The 22,084-nt window shown below is 41.3% G+C and overlaps 1 protein-coding gene across 1 annotated transcript in view; it reads right to left on the reverse strand.

Annotated features, from left to right (window-relative positions):
• Positions 1-5,196: 5,196 nt before the first annotated feature.
• Positions 5,197-22,084, reverse strand: part of LOC143032565 (methyl farnesoate epoxidase-like) — a 92,700-nt gene continuing 75,812 nt past the window's right edge. Inside the window, exons 10-12 of the mRNA XM_076197433.1 lie at positions 9,681-9,781; positions 6,741-6,902; positions 5,197-6,329 (exon numbers count right to left, since the gene is read on the reverse strand). Of these exons, the coding sequence (XP_076053548.1) occupies positions 6,142-6,329; positions 6,741-6,902; positions 9,681-9,781 (451 nt within the window). The 3' untranslated portion in view covers positions 5,197-6,141. The remainder of the gene's footprint in view (positions 6,330-6,740; positions 6,903-9,680; positions 9,782-22,084) is intronic.

The raw sequence follows: 22,084 nt of genomic DNA on the forward strand, positions 1-22,084 counted from the left end.
TTCCAGTATCTCAAAGGGATCTTCCCTAAAATTAGTGATGCCAAGATTAAAGAGGGTATATTTGTAGGCCCTCAGATTCGCAAACTTATAAATGATGAGGACTTTGAGGCGACAATGGATGAACCTGAGCTAGCGGCCTGGCATGCATTCAAAGATGTATGCAAAGGGCTTCTGGGAAAGCACCAAGAGTCCTAGCGAGAGCGTAAAGTGGAGAGGCTAATCAAATGCTACCAAGATCTCGGATGCAATATGTCACTGAAGATACACTTTCTTCATTCTCATCTGTCCTTCTTCCCAGAGAATGCAGCAGATGTGAGTGATGAACATGGAGAGAGGTTCCATCAAGATATAGCGTCAATGGAAAACAGGTACAAGGGAAAATGGAGCCCTGCTATGCTGGCTGACTTCTGTTGGAACCTGAAGCGTGACACGCCTGAGACGTCTTATAAAAGAAGAAGTAAATAATAGATTGTAGGTTAATACATCATATAAAGCTAACAAACATGCCGATTCATTATATATTAATTAAATAAATACAATGAAGACATTTAATCTGACTTTGGGAGCAAAATACATTTATGGAACCTTGGAAATCTCTATTAATTGCATAATTATTAAAACAGCGATTTACAAAAAATTGTGACGTGGCATGAAATTTTTGTTATCAAATTTGAATTCAGCACACTGAACTTCATAATAAAACGCACATGAGAACTATGTTTTTTTCTTAATCCTGAAATTTGTTGTACAGTGTAATTAGCCTAGAAAACCTGAAAGCGTTTTATGGATTACGGCTTCTAACAGGCGTTTATAAATCTCATGGAGAGTCTCTTAGGAGTCTTTGGGATGACACATATAGACGTCCTATATTTCGAGCTACAGTGTCTCTTAAAACCTTTATGAAATATTCTAGGTTAATTATATTTGATGATAAAAAAAAAAAAAAACAGAGCTCGAAGGAGATCCACAGGTAAGCTTGGTCCTGTTAGAGATGTTTAGAACATTTGGGTTGAGAGACTCCCTCTGATGCATTACATATCGTCAACTGTTACTGTAGATGAGCAACTGCTTCCTTTTAGAGGAAACTATTGATTTAAGTAGTATATTCCATCAAAATCTGATAGATATGGGATAAAATTTGGCCAGCATGTGATGCAGAGAGTAGTTATCGTTGGAATGCTGAAGTTTGCACTGGGTGTAAAGATGTAGAACGTGAGCAAGGTAAACGTATTATTCTGCAACTTACAGAAGGGCTCAAAGATAGAAATGTAACTTGTGACAACTTCTGTAGCTTAAATTTAGCTAAAGAACTGAAAAAGCGCAAGCAAACAATTTTAGTAACTATCAGGAAAAATCGACAAGAACTCCCATTAGAATTCTGTAACCCTAAAGGAAGGACCAGATATACTACCCTTGAAGGTTACTATGAAGATAATATCATTGTTTCATATTGTAGTGAAAAAGAAGAAAAGAAACTTGACATAATTGTATTGTACAATTCAACTAAAGGAGGAGTTGATAATTTAGACAAACTTGTTACAACTTATAGGTCAAAGCGTCAGACAAAGAGATGGCCTATGGCCTTGTTTGATAACATAGTGGATGTGTCTGCCTACAATGCTTTTGTCCTTTGGAATATAGTGCAACCTAACTGGAAGGGAAAGGCTACCTTTAAGAGAATAATTTTCTTTTATGAACTTGGATTGGCCTTAGTCCAACCTTTATGGTCTTCAAGGGTATCGTTACATAGGACGCCAAATGCCCGGCGAGTTGCTGAAGCTGCAAGACCATCTATAGAATATGATCATTCTCAGTCTCAGGAAAGAGCTACAAAGAGACAGCGTTGTCATATGTGTAAAAATGACAACAAAGTAACCATTATATGTTCGGTCCGCCGAAAAACTGCATGTAAGTGGCATATTGTTATAATGTTCAAGTGCAATAATTGCAACTGATTCCTAATCTTCAATAAGGTAGGATGGTTGGGAGGGTTAGGTGTGGGGTCTGAATGATAGTCACTTCTACGTAGGAGACCCTAGGAATGCAAGGTAATCAATTATGTACTTTGTATGGTGGAGAAATATCAGAATTTATGAGACGGTTATTTTGACCCGGAACAGATTAGATGTTACAATGCTGGTGAACTACTGCAATTGTAAGCTGACTATAATTACTGACCATTCTAAATCTCAGGAAAAATATGCAAAAAGATGGCGTTGTTATATGTGCAAAAATAATAGCAAAGTAACAGCAATCTGCCAAAAAATTACAAGTAAGCACCATGGTGTCACAATATTGAACTGCAATAATTTAAACTAAAACCTATTCTTCAATAAAGTAGGGTGGCTGGCAAAGATAGATTTGGAGTCTGAATGATAATAACATTCTTGCAGTGTACCCTGGATACGCAAAGTAATAAAAAAGTACTTTGTATGGCAAGCAACTGTCAGAATTTATTAAAAAAAAAGAAAAAAGAAAAAAGGGGAGGATCATTTTGACCCGGAACAGATTAGATGTTACAAAATTTTAAGGAACCACAAGGGTTAATAAGCAGTTTGCTTGAAACGCGATTCACACCAGCTTTCTTTATATATGTGATCTCAATGGCACTAAAAGTTGAAGAAGACCTTCGGCGTTTCTTTTTGGTAACCGGGGGACGAGGACGCTCTTCCTGTCTGTTTCAAGGCTGCAGCCCCTTAACCAGGATTTTTGTTTTTGTTTTTTCAGAGCCATTTTTCATTTTTTTCATTTCACCAGAGCCATTTTTTAAATTACCAGAGCCATTTTTGATACTTCCAGAGCCATGTTTTTGCAGGTTAGAGTACCATCACGGCCCCGATCCACTTCAAGCCAATCTAGGTTCCACGAGCGTATAGTAGATTCATGTTTGACTGGTTTTCGTTTTCCTTGGCCCTTTCCCGTAGAGTATGAATTAGGCTTTGCCGGTCCAGAAGCGGTTCCTGCCGTCAAAACACTCTCCCTCGATTCTGAAAAGACTGAATCTGAGGGCAAACCATCTTCACTCATCTTCACTTGCTAGACTAGAAATCGCTCCATAATGTACGATCATCGAAAGTTTGGCATAGACGTGACGTACGAACGTGGACCTAGCTACCGTAAACCTAAGCTAGCTAACGAATTATTTATTTTTGTATTTTTTATTCTCCTTCCAAAGATCCATATTTATGAACTAGATATATAATCATCAAATATTCATATTCATACTTAAAATTATCTACTTTCAATTACTAATCAAACATTTGATTTCATTTTGTTTTTTCATAAATACGCGAACGAGGTTATAAGTGGGATTACCCAGTTTCCCTCCTAGGCCTCGAACGAGTTTGCATATGTACAGTGTACGTATGCATGCGGTGATGTGGTAGTGGGTATGGTGCATTGTACATGTAGTCAGCGCGTTGATTGGGCAGCTAGCTGCATGCAGCCAATGAACTTCCCTGCATACAGGTACCATGCAATTCGCAACTAGCGACATTATGTAGCAATAGTCGTGTAGAGTCTAGTCAACATGTACTAGTATACGTGCGCATGCAGCTGATACGAAGCTAGACTAGGTAAGCCATTGAACTCCAGCAGCTATACCGCATACACATACGTACGTACATCAACAAATTAAAGTTGATTGATGCGTTGCGTTTATGATACCGATTGATAATGCAATGATTGATCACGGATAAGTTGTGTTTGCTCTGATCCTTTCATCAATGGTGATGGGATTCAGGGATTGCCAAATGACGGATAATGCATGAAAAACGTTGAATCTTGCCGCGGGAGCGATTTTTTTTTTTTTTTTTTTTTTTTTTTGTGGGGGATCGCTCCCGGTATTGGATTTGCGAGAGCGACATAGGAACTTTCCCGAGCGAAATCGCTCGTCGCTCCCGTGTATTTTCTTCGCTGCCCTTAACACCCTCAACCCAGTGTCGACCGTCACAGTTTTATTCTGAATAAGAATAGACACCCTTATTAAGTTGAGAGATGGCACACAAAAGAAAGAATTTAATATTTTTGGTTTGCTTTTAAGACCGAGTATTTTTTCATTCTAATTGCCACTAGGTCGTGTTATTCAGCCGTAGCCATAGTGTTAAGCTCATATCAATTCATCATGTACCTTTGTTTAAGACTTTTATTAATACTATTTAGGTTCCATTTAGGTTTAAAAAAGAAACAGCGAAGAACTGGTTTATCAACAGAGTGGATAACGAATAGAATAGATAAAGTAACAATGTAGTGAACGCTGTAACTATTGGTTGTTTTGAAAGAAGGCTAGATAACTTTATGGATAGGGATGATAGGTAGTATGTGACATAGACCTGCTTAGCGTAGGCTTTATGTTCTCTTGCAGTCTTCTCCATTCTTATGTTTGTATTACAGCTCGTGCCTGGTGGTTTTATTTAGCCGAAGGAAACGCCACAGCGACGGGATCAAGTTAGATATAGTGGACGCCATGTTGATGACATATTGCCGTTAATCTAAAAAACAAAGCCGCCATTGCTTTTGTGCATTTACATTACATAGGGCGAGCAGAACTGCGCTGTGAACCTTTCGCTAATGTCTGTAATTCTGATTATAATTCCCATTATGATTAAGTATAAGTACTTGATATGATAAGAAAAAATCCTGTCACAGATTCGTAAAGCACGAAAGTAAGTAGTTTTTGTTTATACGCATTGATGAGCACACCGTTAAAAAGTGGGATTCGATGTAGAAGAATAAATGGAAATCTACCCTTATTTTAGCTCATTACTGCCTTTATCACAGAATTGCAAAATAAGAGCATATACTTTTTGAATAACTTGAATAAATAATATTCCTATGGCGCAAATACAAGACTATCCATATACCGTATTTCTCATATCAGTAATAAAGGTAAATTTTATGTAGAATGTATAGGCAAGTATCAGGACTATTAAACTCCGTTCCTTGTTCTGTATTAATAATTATCCGGTAATTTTATGACTAAAAATAACAATAAGTTGATTTACCCAATAGTACTTATTTGTATTTAAATGTAATTGGTATTTTTTCAAGTACTTTGGGTCTAGGTACGTTGAATTTAAACCTTTCAATGTTAACATATGTTAGAAAAACGCAAAAAAAATATCACGAATTGTATATCACTGGTAATAACTCGATTTTCACAATGGAAACTACAATGACTAATAAAATAAGGGGGATATGATTTTTATTATGATAACAGATGATCTTACAACACTTTGACAATACAATATGTTAACTCAAGTTTCTAATACAATGATAAGATTTTACAACAATCACTTAGAAATCACTGTATAATTAACACATTAGGTACGTGTGTGTGTGTGTGTGTGTGTGTGTGTGTGTGTGTGTGTGTGTGTGTGTGTGTGTGTGTGTGTGTGTGTGTGTGTGTGTGTGTGTGTGTGTGTGTGTGTGTGTGTGTGTGTGTGTGTGTGTGTGTGTGTGTGTGTGTGTGTGTGTTTGTGTGTATTTCAATGCAGAAAAATTATAAATTAAAACTTAAGATTGTAAGTTTCAACGGAAATGCGTGACACGCAATTATACTATAGCTGTGGGTGATATTAAAAACAAAACAAAACAAATAAAACACGATGGTAGTTTGCAGTAGCGTGTGACTTTGGATCTCAAATATCTGTGTAGGTATAAGGGATTCACTCTGAGAATGGAACCCAGTCTTCCTGTTGCGTATATGCGCATTCTCTTCCATCGACCCCGGGTGTGTGACATGTGTGACACGCTATTTTGAATATGAATTGGAAAGAAGACACCGAGCCTCGTATTCAGGTTTTCATGGAGAATGATATTTGCCTAGTAAAATAAAGTGTAGAAAAGACCACAGCCTAATTATTTGCTTCCGCCAGCACCTTTATACGTGTGTATTATTTTTTTTTTTTTGTCAACCTAAACCTTCTTCCATAACCCCTTCAGTACTGTAATGTAGTTATCAACTTTATTTCGGAATGTGGCAAAAACAGCATTCAGTTAACATGATGATCACTCAATAAAATAGCATGGACTAAAAATCGTTTAACTTTGCCAAATCGGTCTCAAGCTTTCTATATTTTGTACTGGCCAACTACAGACGATATTTTTCAAATAAGGGCTGAGGAGATTAAGATAGCTCTGTTACTTAGAATCACGGACGTTGACAAGGATTTTGCAGGGGTTGGGGGCACAGGTGATACCTTCGGACCGCTTCAGAGACGGCGGGGGTTCGTCCTCCGGCAAGGAGAACTTCAGTTTCTGCAACATGGCCGTGAAGAAGAGGAACACCTCCATGCGGGCCAGGCTCTCTCCCATGCAGATCCGCTTGCCTGTGGATGGAAGAAAATTCAAGTTTAGACACAGATCAGGATCCGGTATCGGCTTAGTTCACTTGCATTCACTCCTCTCCCCACGAGAAAACAAAATACAAAGAAACATTAAAATAATTTTCTTTGTATACAACAGACTTATCGAAGTAGGGCTTAATTGTCATCTCATCTAGGAGGTAGTGACGAAAAAGGTGTCTTGACCACAAGCATGAAATGTCTCGGAGAATTTTCTTCTACATTATTTTCGTAAGTCAGAAATTATGCATAAAACTATTTAGAAATCACCTAATGACATGAATTGCAATTTTTGTCCTTGCTCGTGCTAGACAGTTTTGAACAGCGGAGATAGACCTCAGTTTGGAGGGGCAACACACAGAGACTTCAGGATTCAAATTAGATGGTAGGTCTTACCGATGCCGAACTGAGAGACGCGTTCATTGTGGACGTAAGCAGTCTGATCATGGTTGAGGAACCTCTCTGGTCGGAAGACATCTGGATCCTTCCAGTATTCAACGTCATTGTGGATGCTGTACAGGTTGCTTATAATCACCGAGCCCTTAGGAAAACAGTAACCTGCGAAAATCATGTAGTATATGTAATCATGCCTAAGTACATGCATGCGCAGGTATGCATTTATGATTATAATACATTAAGTACATACACTACATACACTCTTAAATATATTTCATACATATAGACATTTTCATACAGATGTCATTTTAGCTATGATATGATACAAAGTTCATCATAGGTGTTTGTCTAATATCTGCAACGCAAATATTCAGAGGATCACTCAAACATTCGGAGTCTATTGATGAAGAAAGATCTCTTCCAATCTCTGCTATATCACTTGTAAATGCCTTCATTTCTTCTCGCCCCCCTCTGTCTGGCCTCCCTTTTCTATGCTTATTATTTAGCGGCGTTCAGTCAGCAACACATTTGTTCCAATTGCCATCCTCCTTTCGGTCTTTTTGCTTTATCTAATTACATTTCCACTCCTTTAACACCTTCACAGCACCTTTTACTCTGGTTAGCCCACTTATTCGTCTTGCATTCTTTATCTGTTGGTGCTATTGATAGTAATTTATTTCTTCTTAGGTTTGTCTCCGAAAATGACTCATATCACACATATCAAACACTTCATTTCAAATACATTTAAATGGTTCTTTCCTGCCTCCGTTAAATTGTAAGTCTCTAGATGCTATGTCGTTGGTACAGTCACCCCTGAAATTACTCTGCTCCTTGTGCCCATCCCTAAATACACATTTATGACACTTTTCATTCCTCCCAAGATATTTATTTGTTTCCCTCACTCTACACTACAGTTTACCCCCACCCCCAGCTCCTCCATTCCCTACTATATATGACACTAGATGCTTAAAATCATCTGCCTCCCCTAGTCTCTCTACTTTAAGACTTACCTACAACTTACTGCCACCATCTCCCCCTTGTACACCCCATAACCTTGATTCTACCCAAAATTATTTTCAACTTCTTTGTACTAACTACCTTTCCAGATACCATCATTAACTGGCTTAGACCTTCTTTAGACCCATCCACAAGTGTAGCGTTTCAACAAACAAAACTGGGTCACTCTCTTTAACCATCTCTAATCCTTTAGTGATCACTCTCGTATTTACCTCCCGTACCACCCCATCCATGTACACATTATTGAACAGTCATAGTAATATAACACAATCTTGGTGCAGCCCCACCTTCAGTTGAAGCCACCTACTTTAACCATCTCCAATTCTAACACAAGCTCTACTACTCATGTAAAAGCTTACAATTGCCATGAGTAGCTTCCCCATAGTACCATATATCTGCAATAAATTTACAATGGCTTCCTGTTGACCCTACCATAAGTCTTCTCTAGGTCTGCAAAGGCCAAAAAGATATCCCATCTTTTTGCCAGAGACTTCTCGCATAGCTGGGTTACCATAATAAAGAATTATGATAATCCACACACCCTCTACTTTTCCTAAACCCACACTACTCCTAACCAATGATTCTGTTTCTCTCCTGATCCTCTCCAGATTCTCTTAATTAACAACTTTTTACATGCCTTTTCAGCTACATTAAAGAAATTTATCCTTGTAAAACTATTACATTCACTATATTCACATTTGTCACTTTTTCCATTGTAAAGCAGAACTATACACACACTACTCTAGTTCTTAGTCACATTCCCATCCTTTAGGCACACATTAAATAGCCACAATAGCCAATCCACTAAAACTGTTCCTTCCTTTGTCAGACACTTCGCATGATACCCATCCAATCCATGTGCCTTACCAGCTTTCATTTTTTCGGTGCATTTTGTACCTCATCTTTCCTTATATCTCTCTTATTTTCCTCTCCAATCAGTCATTTCTTTAGTTCCTTCCACGGTCACAACCAATCAATCCCTAGCCTCCACATTCAACAGTTCTCTGAAATACTCTACCGATCTTCCCCTTACCACCTTTACTTTTATTAACATCTGTCCATCTTTACCCCAATATCTTTTCCTCTCTATATGAGTCACACTCTGTCAACCTCTTCACTTTCATCTAAAACACCCTTCTACTCTTTTAATAACTCCCTGTCAAACTTCTACCCCATTTTTCACCTGCTCCCTTTTTTTCAATCCTACGTGGGGTCCTAGGAATCAGGATGTATGAAAATGTACTGCAAGAAAGTTTCTGCACACTCATTGTCACATATGGGCTCTCAGCATGTATGGTCACTGACGGGGAAAGAGTTAATTTTCCTATTTGGGAATATTCTGCAGCAAATGTCCCCCGTATGAGAGGTCTTTAATGATAAGCGGGTTTAAACTACATATCGGGGTGCATGTCTGTCTGTATATAAGCGTTTGTAAGGGGAGATGTATGAGTGATGGGTGAGGAGGGATAGGGAAGAGTTAGATATAGAGGAAGAAGGACTTCACACTGACCAGAAACGTTTTATTTCATTTGTCACTTGAGAGCATTGGGAGATCTAAGAGACTAGAGAGCCTGCAACCGTGTCAATGGAAGGGAATTACATGGTATTGGTATGTTCTTGATAGAGAGGGTTTCTGTGGGTGTTGGTCAAGGAATTACATACCCATTTCCCGGGACCAAATAATTCAATATCAGACACATATTTACAGACTAGTTAAGGCAATACATAAACACAACTCCATTGCAAGAGGCATGGTGACCTTCTAACTAAAGTTTGAGAGGAATATAATTTTCTCTATAAATCTAGAGACAGTCCATTGAGACTGCAAACTGACCGAGAGCACACTTCGTGATGAAGGGGTTAAGAGATCGACCCAGTCTCATTCAGTGACTTTGTCTCACTTGGGATTAAATTTAACCTCACCTGCGGCATTTATATTGGTGGTCGCCACATGCGGGAGCGCCAAAGGGGCGATTGTTCCATAGCGCTGAATTTCGCTCAGGACGGCCTCCGTGTATGGTAACCTGTAGAGTAAAAGACAAAGGGCCTGGTTAGTACTTATTTTGTTAATAAATTCTCTGTAATAATCTTTCATTGCGCGGTGAGTTAAGACTACCTGTGCTATTGCATATGCCTTGCAGGCGAAGGTGCACACCAAATATATATCTAGAAATGTAGTTGACTGCAAATCCAAGTATATACTTATCTGCATATACATATACATTTACACAAACATACACACACAAACACTTATATATATACATATATATACATATGCAACAGTAATCACATAAAACACGTGAATAAAGATTTATGCTTGTAACCACGAGGAAAATAAAGATCGGAATACTGAACGTTTTCGTCTATTAAGACATTTTCAAAGTACATAGTGTCACAACAAAGAATAACTTAAATATAATAATATAGAAAACAGGAGAGGTCACACAACGTAAATACGAAAGGAATATCTTACAAAGAAACGGAAATATAAAAACAATAAATAAAATGGGTGACAATTGAAACAGGTGAAAAAATGTCACACAACATAAACCATAAGGATGACAAATGACAAGGTGAAAAAAGAACATTCAACATAAAAGATAATAACAAAAAAAAAAAGAAGGGTGACAATTGACACATGTGATTCAACATAAAGATTGACTTACAAAGAAACAAATTATATACATATGCATACATACATGTATATATAATGGAAAATAATAATAACAAGAAAAAATAAATAAAAATGGATGACAGATGACACAGGTGAAAAAAGGTCACACAAGATGGCTAAGGCGGAGCTTTGGGACATTGTCCTACAATTTGGTTAATAACAAAATTATCTAATTTAAAAAGACCAGTGCTTAAATTAAGATTTTCATTAAAAGTTTTTTTAATGATACACGATTCAATTATATTTCTTATCAAATAAGAATTACTTGAAACAATTTCTTGGGAATTGTCCCAATCAATACAGTGATTGTAGTCTCTAATGTGAGCAAAAATCCCACTTGAAGATTGGCCAGTACGGACACTATACTTATGCTGGTTCAATCTAAGTTTTAATTCTTTGCCAGTCTGGCCAATGTAACACGAGTTACAATTCTTGCAAGGGATAGAGTAGACGCACCCCGACGAATTATCCGGTGAATTCTTGATAAGAAGTTCTTTGATAGTATGGTTCTTAAACACAACATTAACATTAAACATCTTAAGGAAACGAGGGAGTTTTACCAAATTAGGATGAAAGGGAAGAACCAAAAGATTCTTTTTATTAAAAGGATCTTTTGGGGAAGAATCAACATAGGACTTCTTGGCCTTATGTTGTGATCTAACTATCACATGATTTGGGTATCTCAAGTTTGATGCTATTTCATAAATCTTTTTTATTTCTTCATCTAAAAATTCAGGACTACAAACTCTAAAAGCTCTAAGAAACATGGAGGTAAAAACTGATATTTTTGTGTTAAGGTGGTGAGCAGAATAATAGTGAACATATGAAAGAACGTTAGTTGGTTTACGAAAAACATCAAACCTGAAGTACCTTTCTTTTCTGTGAATAGTAACATCTAGAAAGGGTAATTTGTTCTCTTGTTCTATCTCAATTTTAAATTTTATAGAAGGTACTAAATTGTTTAAACTAACTAAAAAATTATCCAAGTTGTGAGCAAGTGGCCAAATGCATAGTATGTCATCGACATACCTGTACCAAATAACATTACGTGGAAGAATACGAGACAACAACTCCCTTTCAAAAAATTCCATGTACAAATTACTCAACAGAGGAGACAAGGGATTCCCCATAGCCAACCCAAATCTTTGTACATAGAACTTTTCATCAAAAACGAATTTGGAATCAACCACACAGAGTTTAATGAGATTAATAATGACATCGACTTAATTTAAGCACTGGTCTTTTTAAATTAGATAATTTTGTTATTAACCAAATTGTAGGACAATGTCCCAAAGCTCCGCCTTAGCCATCTTGTGTGACCTTTTTTCACCTGTGTCATCTGTCATCCATTTTTATTTATTTTTTCTTGTTATTATTATTTTCCATTATATATATATGTATGTATGCATATGTATATAATTTGTTTCTTTGTAAGTCAATCTTTATGTTGAATCACATGTGTCAATTGTCACCCTTCTTTTTTTTTTTTTTTTTTATTATCTTTTATGTTGAATGTTCTTTTTTCACCTTGTCATTTGTCATCCTTATGGTTTATGTTGTGTGACATTTTTTCACCTGTTTCAATTGTCACCCATTTTATTTATTGTTTTTATATTTTCGTTTCTTTGTAAGATATTCCTTTCGTATTTACGTTGTGTGACCTCTCCTGTTTTCTATATTATTATATTTAAGTTATTCTTTGTTGTGACACTATGTACTTTGAAAATGTCTTAATAGACGAAAACGTTCAGTATTCCGATCTTTATTTTCCTCGTGGTTACAAGCATATATATACATATATATATGTATATATATTATATATATACATATATATATATATATATGTATATATATACATAATATATATATATATATATATATATATATATATATATATATATACATACATACATACATACATATGAGAGTGTGGGTGGAGGAAGAATAAGCGAATATGGGCTGGAACTCCTTTATTGCTTATACTTTTCGATCGACTCGGTCTTTTTCAGTAAGCTGTCTACAAACTGCTTGAACCTTACAATTGTATACTCGAAGACGGGGACACGGACAGGTCATCCCGCTGGCTGTCTGGGGATTCCCATTCCCGTACCATGTATATGTTTCCCAATCGTATTTATTATCAATTTACTTGCTGCCTTCGATAAAAAAAAAACGAAACATTCCCTGTCATTGTTGTTTTCATAAGAATTGATATAGGCACCTTCAACAGTCTTCCTCATGTCTCTTTTTCAACCCGTGTGTAGGATCTCGACCCCATCCCAGTGGGGCAAATGTCCAGAGTGGCCAGCGTGCTGAACGAGTGAGTTCACACAGGACGTCTAACTCGCTCGTTCAGCACGCTGACCCTCCATCGAGTGGTTGGTTAGCTGCACCACGAAGGTCCAGCAAGGCAAACTGCTTCGGATCTCAAACTTAACGGCCGACCGCGACAAACCTCTACGGATCCTGACAAGGATCCCGAAGACAGTTGTGGTAGGAGTTATCAATGGTGTTCCCCTCAAAGAACACGCCGAGCAGCTCCTCAAAACAGACCTGGAGGCCCAAGACCTCCGGGTTGACTCAATCAAGAGATTAACAACCAGGGACGGCACACCGACCGGGTCTATACGGATGGCCTTCCTTATGGCCTCCCTCCCTCGAGCCGTCAAGTTGGGATACACACTCCACCAAGTGGTTCCATACATTGCCCTAGTCAAAAGGTGCACCAAGTTCCAACTACTGGACATTCAAAAGGAGAATGGCGGCGTAAGACCCCCAGATGTGCCCGATGCGGGAAAAATCACCCCACCCAGGACTACCAGAAGCAGAGGCTTTTCTGCATCAACTGCTGCGGAAACCACTCTGCCGCATAACCCGGTTGTCCAAAATTCACCATAAGAAGATTGGCACCTGAGGTGAAGAACGAAAACTTCATCCCGTTCTCAGATGCCCTGTCTATTCCCAGGGAACGATGGAACAGCTACCTCAAAGGGGAAAAATCCAGGGACAGAGAATTCGACACTCTCCCAAGGATACGGAAGACCCCAGGAAAAAAGACTTCACACCAAGACGAAGCGTCCCCCAGCGAGACCGCACCAAATCCCCTGCCTACTCACGATATCACCAAAGTGTCAAACCACGAAGCCAAAGAAATACCATCTACCAGCGCCTCACTTCCCCCAAAACCAATCGTAACCAACGAAGACCTCAAGAAAAAACCAAGAAAGAAGAAGAAAGACCGTATGACAACCCCCACCACTGAAACCATGGAAACCGCCCCAGGCATGGAACAGCCACAGGAGGAAGAAGCAGCAGCACCTTGCAGTCCCCCGCTGGAGGTCCCCACCCCCACCTCCACCCCTACCACCAACAACCCGGCAGACCCTTCAAAACTCCATCGGGTGCATATCCACGACAGTAAAAGTTTTACAAGTGGACTTGGCTCGCTCGAACCCTCAAGCAGCACGCCTACTAGAAGGAATATTCGTGATCCTGCATTCCATTGCCGAATTCACCCATCATGGCAGTGCTTAGAGTAATGCAATGGAACTGCAGGGCCATTGGCACCGCCTGGGACCTCCTCGTGCATCATCTAAGCGAGCACCGCTACGAAGTAGTTGCACTTTAATTCCCCCCTCAAGAGGCCAGGAAAACTTCCGCCCCTACCTGGGTACCACTACCTTCCCCTTCTATACGACGGACGAAGCAGGTATGGCGCGTGTGGCCACATACGTCTCCCTAGGTTTAGCTGCTCAAGAGGGACACCTGCCGGGCTTTGACCTCGCCGAACGATATAGGGCGGTCACCTCCATATCTGTGGAGGAAGATAGGACCTTGCACGTCCTCAACATATATAACCCCGTGAAGACCCGGCTTTTCGCATGGCTTGAAGACATACCCGATAACTGCATAGTGGTAGGGGACTCCAACCACCGGGACACCCTCTGGGACAAAAATTGCATCCCCACACCTCCTCCACCATTCCCTCCTAAATCGCTGATGCCGACGTAGTCCTACTTAACGACGGCAGCCACACCAGAATAACAGACACTGCAGGACACAGCAAGTCGGCCATTGATCTCTCCTTCGTCTCTTCCAACATCGCTGGTACGGCAGACTGGTCCACCCTCGATGACTCCATATCCTCAGACCACCTCCCAATATCCATCACCCTCCATCTCTCTACCATCCTTCATCTTTCCCAGACGCAGGGCAATCTCAACCTAAAAAGAGCGGATTGGAACGCGTACTAGGCCTTCCTAACTAGCACGTCCTACTACCACGACGTGGATAACTCCATCGACGGGATAAATAAAGCTTTCACCACCATGATCCTCGCAGCAGCATGACACTCCATCCTCCTGGTCAAACCAGGAAACGGAAGAAGAGGCCACCCATTGTGGACAGATACATGCCTAAAAGCCGTACAAGAAAAGAGAAGGACCTACCATCGGTACCAGAAAGAAGGGACTAAAGATGCCTTCGTCTCCACGAAGAAAGCCAATGCAGAGTGCAAGAGGACCATTGCCGGAACAAAGCTGGACTTCTGGAGGAAGAGTGAGGAGGACAGGACTGACCTTACGACTGCTTGGAATAGACTTAAAACGTTTAAAATGCGTTACAATCCCCCTAGCAGGAACCTCACTGATTCTGACGAAGGGATATTAACCACACCATAAGAAAAGGCGGATGGTTTCTTAAAACACTTCGCCAGAGCCAGCTCAACAAGATGTCCCCCGAAAACCAGAGAAGGGACCGCATGGAAAAGGAAGCCCACATGGACCTCTCCACCCCTAAGGGCAAGGATATCGACCTCACCCTACATGAGTTATGGTGGGCCCTCAGGGCATAGAGGCACGCCGTCGTAATTCCCATCCCCAAAGGAGGTAAAGCCAGCACCAAGATCGAAAACCACAGGTCACTAGCTCTTACCTCACATATAGGTAAGGCCTACGAGAGAATCCTCCTTACCAGACTAAGAAAGCACGTGGATTCCAAGGGACCCCTCCCCAAACTCCAGGCGGGATTTAGGGAAGGAAGAAGCATTGTGGATCACGTCGTGCGACTCTCCGAGCATATCAGAAGAGCCATGGCTTTTGACACAGTCTGGCACGCGAAGCTCCACTTCGAGATGAAAGCCATAGGCGTGTCTCCATCTATGTACAACTTCATCCGGTCCTTCCTCTCCAACCGGTCTATCGAAGTGAGGAGAGAGGGTGTCCTGAGAAGAAGGACGCAGGTCGACATGGGTGTCCCCCAAGGCTCAGTCGTGTCTCCCCTCCTATTCACATTTCTCCTGGCGGACGTGGGCAAAGGAGTACGGGGTGATGTGGTCGTCACCGCATACGCAGACGACATAGCCCTCTGGAGGAAGTCCAGGCACCGGCGGCCCAAAAAGAACTCGGCTCAGCATAAGGCGGAAATTCGAGGGTTTCAAGAGAAAGTAGACATCGTGGTGGCCCAACTAAACAGCCTAAGGTTCACACTCTCGGCAAAGAAGATTGTCTACATGCCAGTGCATCTGGCAGGTTACAACAGTGGCACATATCCGGGCTGGAGCCGGATAAATATATGCGGTACGCCAGTCGAACCAGCGAAATCCGTCCTCTACTTAGGAGTAACGTTCCAGAGAAACAACCAATGAACCCTCCACATCCAGCAAGCTACCCTCAATGCTCAGAGAGCTTTAAACCTAGTTCGAGCGATCCGAAAGGGACCCTCTGGGCAACACCGGGAAACTCTTATTCCCATCGTCTAGAGCCTCGTTCGCACATACCTCTTTGGGCCCGGATCAGGAGGGATGCCTGGCGGTACCTCTTTGATTCAGCAAGGGTACCCAATTCCACGGACGAGGAACTCTGTGAAGGATGGATCTCAGCACCGCATGGCGAGCCCACCCAATGCCTACCTGGTTTTGTTCAAGACCTTTGTCTCCGAGCTTGATTTCAACCCAGCAATCGCCGCCTCATCGCCCAGTGCCAAGTAGACCCCTTCCCTCCCTGGGACTAGAAAAAAAAAAAAGCAATTCCCCACCTGCAGATCGCTCACACAAGGGAATTCCTACCGAATGAATTTGCAGAAGATTTCCGGGAATACACTGATGGATCGGTTATGGAAGACGGCCGCACGGGTGTGGGCGTCTACCTGGAACCCACAGGAGAGACCATAGCCAGGAAAATAACGCCCACCACCATTCTTACAGCCGAGCTAATCGCCATACGATAAGCCCTCCGTGAAATCATCACCCTCGTCCACCCATCTCCAAGAGTCACAATCCTGACGGACTCTCGCTCGAGCCTACAAGTGTTTCTGAGTGGCTACTGCGCCTCCAGGCCAGAGCTTAGTGCAGAAATCCTTTGACTCTTGACCGAAATATAGCCAAACTCGGCACTAGCCTCCTGTTTCAATGGGCACCCGCTCACGTAGGACTCGAGGGAAATGAGAAAGCCAACAAAGCTGCCAAACGGGGTGCATTAGGCCATGAGGATGGTGCCATTCTCGTCCCACTCTCGACTGGTGATGCCTATAAGAAGATCGACGCCGTTGCATGAGAGCTATGGAGGGAGGAGTATGTGAACACTAGTGTTGGGCAAATATCGCTAATTTCAATATCGAAATTATTGGTGAACAACAATACAGTTACCAAAATTACCGACAGTTTACCGGTAAAAGACTCGTGAGGTAGTAGTGACGTCACAAGTTCGAGTCGAGTTCGAAAAATCAATGTTTTTGTCCTTTAATAAGCTATATCTCTGGTTCTATTTTAGATATTGTTTTTATTGTTATGTCATTGTAAAGGGAAAAGGTCTTACTTTAATTGGTGATACTATACTATCTAGTATCTACCGCGCGAGTGAGTGAATGGAGGGTAGTGGTGGGCAGCTACCGGTGAAATTACCGGTTTTATCGGCAACAAACTTAATGATAGCTTACCGATAAAAATTCTGCTACCGGTAAAGCTTCGTTAACCGATAACTCGATAAGCTATACCATAACACTCAGAGAGCGGTAACTTCGGTAAGCACGTCTCGGCTTGGTGGTACTGTATACACCACACCCACCCTCAGACACCCTCGGCTTGGTGGTACTGAGTGTCACTCAGTACCACAAAGCCGAGACGTGCTTACCAAAGTTACCGCTCTCTGAGTGTTATGGTATAGCTTATCGAGTTATCGGTTAACGAAGCTTTACCGGTAGCAGAATTTTTGTCGGTAAGCTATCATTAAGTTTGTTCCCGATAAAACCAGTAATTTCACCGGTAGCTGCCCACCACTAGTGAACACTGCAGCTACCCGAGGATGGCCCACCACAACCTGCACTGAACCCACCCACAATTTTCTACCCGCACTGAATCCGCACGCGCGCGCACACGCGCGCACACACACACACTTACACACACACACACACACACACACACACACACACACACACACACACACACACACACACACACACACACACACACACATACACACACACACACACACACACACACACACACACGGCTCGGTGGCGGATTGGTAAAGCACTGGCCTCACAAGCCAGAGAACCGGGGTTCGATTCCCCGGCCGGGCGGAGATAAGTTGGGTTTGTCTCCTTTCACGTGTAACCCCTGTTCACCTAGCAGTGAGTAGGTACGGGACGTTAGTCAAGGAGTTGTGACCTTGCTGCCCCGGTGTGTGGTGTGTGAGTGGTCTCAGACCTACCCAGAGATCGGCAAATAATGAGCTCTGAGCTCACTGCCGTAGGGTGATGTCTGGCTGTCTCGACAGAAACTGCAGCAGATCCGAGGTGAATACACACACACACACACACACACACACACACACACACACACACACACACACACACACACACACACACACACACACACACACACACACACCTATTAAAATGGGACAACAGAAAAACAAGAGAACACGCAAAGAAAGTAAAGAAAGACAGTTACATAAGAGACCTGAAAAAGAACAGTTTCCCTCACAGAGTGATCGATGTCTGGAACGGGCTGAACACTGAAACAATAAATGCCAGAACTATACACGAGTTTAAGATTAAACTGGACGTGGAGAGATACGAAAACGGGTCACAACAAGCATAGCTCCCGTCCTGTAAAATACAAGTAGATAAACACACACACACACACACACACACACACACACACACACACACACACACACACACACACACACACACACACACACACACACACACACACACACACACACACACACACACACACACACACACACACACACACACACACACACACACACACACACACACACACACAGTGGGGAGTGGGGAGTATCAGATAATTTTTTGTTGGAAGATATGTCGACCGTGGTGGATAGATGGAGAAAGAGGAAAAGGACAGACATAGGGAGATACTTTGAGTGAATGTTATGATAAGAAGGAAAAGGAATAGTAGTACAAGGAGAAACTGAGAGAAGTGTGGGAGGTTGTGAAGGATAGAATAGAGGTAGGAGTGGAGAAGGAACGGAGGTTTTTGAAGGAGGGAGTAACAAGGTGTGGAAATTTAGTGCAAGGAACAAGGAGAATGCAAAGGTATAGAAGGAAGGGTAGTGAATGGTGGTATGATGAAATGAAAAAGTTTGTTGCAGAAAATAAGCAGGAATTCACGGGCTGGTTACATAGTAGGACGAGAGAAATGTATGAGAGGTACAAAGAAAAAAGAAGAGAAACAAAATATAAGAAATAATTGGGAAAAAAGGAAAGCAGATGAAAAATGGAGGAAGGGTATAGCATCTTTTTTAAGTAATAAAAAGATGTTTTAGAAGGAAGTTACGAGAGGAAGGGAAGGTGAATCAAATATAGAAGAAAAGGTAAAAGGTGCAGATGAAGAGATGACAACGGAACAGGAGGAGATAAGGGGAAGGTGGGCAGAGTATTTTAAGGAGTTGTTAATGTAGAAGAGGATAGGGAGGGAGTGGTAGTAGATGCGGGAGGCGCCAAGAAAATCACAGTGATGGGTGAGTAAAATGAAGGTGAAATAAGAAGAGATGAGGTGCAAGTAGCTATTAAAGTTGTTAGAGCAGGTAAGGACCCTGGGTTAAATGGGTCTAATGCAATGTCTGAAGAAGGGAAGTACAATAATAGTGGACTGGCTAGTGCAGTTGTCTAATGTGTGTCTAAGGGAGGGTAGAGTGCCGGAGGACAAGAGGTGTGCCTCTATAGTTCCGCTTTACAAGGGATAAGGGGACAATTGTGAGAGTAGTAGTTTCTTTCAGAGGGATCAGTTTGTTGAGTTTAGTTGGTAGGCCTTATCGGATTTAATTGAGAGGATTAGGAAAGGAACACAGAGAGTAATTGGTGAGGAACAGTTTGGGTTTAGGAAAGACAGGGGTTCCATAGATCAAACTTTTGTGGTGATAAAGCTTTAAGAAAAGGTAAGGATTTTTTTTTTCTTAGTGGACTTGGAAAAGACTAATGGTATGTTAGACAGGAAGGCACTGTGGCAGGATTTGTAGATATGTCGGATTAGGTGAAAGCTGTTAAGGGCAGTCAAGAGTCTCTATGAGAGTAGTAGAACCTGTGTTAGAATAGGAAATGGAGAAAGAAAGCGAATGGTTTAAAGTAAAGGTGTGACTGAGTCAGGGATATGTCATTTAGTCGTGGTTGTTCAATATGTACGTGACTGGGGTGATGCAGGAGATAAATGCGAGAGTAATGGGCAGTGGAAAAGAGATCGTTAAAGAAAATGGAGAAAACTGGGAGGTGAACCAGTTGTTGTTTGCTGACGACACTGTGCTTGTGGCAGGGTCACGGGGGATTAATTGAGTTAGTGACGGAGTTTGGGATGGTATGCGATAGGAAAAAAATGAAGGTAAATGTTGGTAAATGTAAGGTGATGAGATGTACAAGGGAAGGGAATAGCAGTGAATTAGAAGTAAGTATTAAAGGAGATAGACAGGAGAAACTCGCATGTGGAAAGAAAAGGAGTAGAGATAAAGGTAAATTGATAGAGGTAAATTGCAGATTGAAGAAATAACTTCTGGAAATTATTGTAAAGAGGAGATTGTATGAAGGGGTAATTGTGCCGACGACTTTGTATGGGGGACACAGACTAGGAATTTAAGAGGAACAGAAAAGAAAGGTTTAAGTATATTTGAGATGAAATATCTGAGAAGTATGCTAGAGATTACAAGGTTGAATAGAGTGAAAAATGAGATGATGAGGAGAGAGGGAGTAGAAAAGGAGATTCCAGATAAGATTGATGAAAGAGTATTGGGATGGTTTAGACACATGGAAGGAATAAACAGAGATTGGTTAGTAAACAAGGTATGGAGGGCAGAGGTAGAGGGAGTGAATTTGAGGGGCGGCCGAGGATGAGATAGATGGGTGGGATGAAGGGGGAGTTGAGCAAAAGGGGAAAGTCTGTTAACCAAGGAGAGGAGAAGGTTGGAAATAAGGATGAGTGGAGAGTGGCGGTGTATAGAGGATGCTGTTATGCAAGGAAGGGAGGGGCGGAGGATGGGGGTACGGGGTGCTTATGTGTGAATCATATTTTGACGCAAGCCGAAAATATTTCTCCCTGTCTTATCTTTTTTCTGCATAAAGAGACGGAGAGGCGGGGATGGTCGCCGATTTAGTGAAGTATCCTTGCTATAGACGTACTGTGTTTTCCTACATTGCCTATGATCTAGGAAGAGGAATGGGGGTGCTTCAAAGAGGAAGTAACAAGGTGTACAAAGGTTCTATATGGAAAGAAGGATAGGAGGGAATTGATGGAAAGGTAGTGAATGGAGGAATAATGAAGTGAAGAAGATAATATAAAGGAAGGGAGGGGCGGAGGATGGGGGTACGGGGTGCTTATGTGTGAATCATATTTTGACGCAAGCCGAAAATATTTCTCCCTGTCTTATCTTTTTTCTGCATAAAGAGACGGAGAGGCGGGGATGGTCGCCGATTTAGTGAAGCACCCTTGCTATAGACGTACTGTGTTTTCCTACATTGCCTATGATCTAGGAAGAGGAATGGGGGTGCTTCAAAGAGGAAGTAACAAGGTGTACAAAGGTTCTATATGGAAAGAAGGATAGGAGGGAATTGATGGAAAGGTAGTGAATGGAGGAATAATGAAGTGAAGAAGATAATATAAAAGAAGAATCGAGCACTAAGGGACTGGTTAAAAAGTAGGATGAGTGAAAAATATGAGAAGTATAAAGAAAAAAGAAGAGAAGCAAAACAAAAGATAAAGTAGGAAAAAAAATAGATGCAAAATGGGCCAGTTGTATGACAAAATTTTTGAAAGCAATAAAATGATGTTTTAGAAGGAAATCAAGAGAGGAAGGGGAGGCGAGTCAAGTAGAGAAGGAAAGGTAAACATCGCCGATGGACATATCTTGACGAAAGAGGTGGTAAGGGCAAGATGGGTGGATTAATTTAGGGAGTTGTTGAATGTGGAGGAGGATAGGGATGGATTAGTGGTAGCAGTGGTAGGAGCTAATAAAATGACGGTGATGGGAGAGGAAGATGGAGGAGAAATTAAAAAAAAAAAAAATGAGGTACAAGTAACTCTGAAAATTATGAGAATAGGTAAGGCACCTGGATTAAATAAGTGCCATGCGGAGTGTCTGGAGAAGGGAGGTACAGTAATAGTGAACTGGCCAGTGAGGTTGTTTAATATGTGTCTAAG

This window comes from Oratosquilla oratoria, chromosome 14, assembly GCF_046742065.1.
Source record: "Oratosquilla oratoria isolate Oo_2021 chromosome 14, ASM4674206v1, whole genome shotgun sequence".
Lineage (NCBI taxonomy): Eukaryota > Metazoa > Arthropoda > Malacostraca > Stomatopoda > Squillidae > Oratosquilla > Oratosquilla oratoria.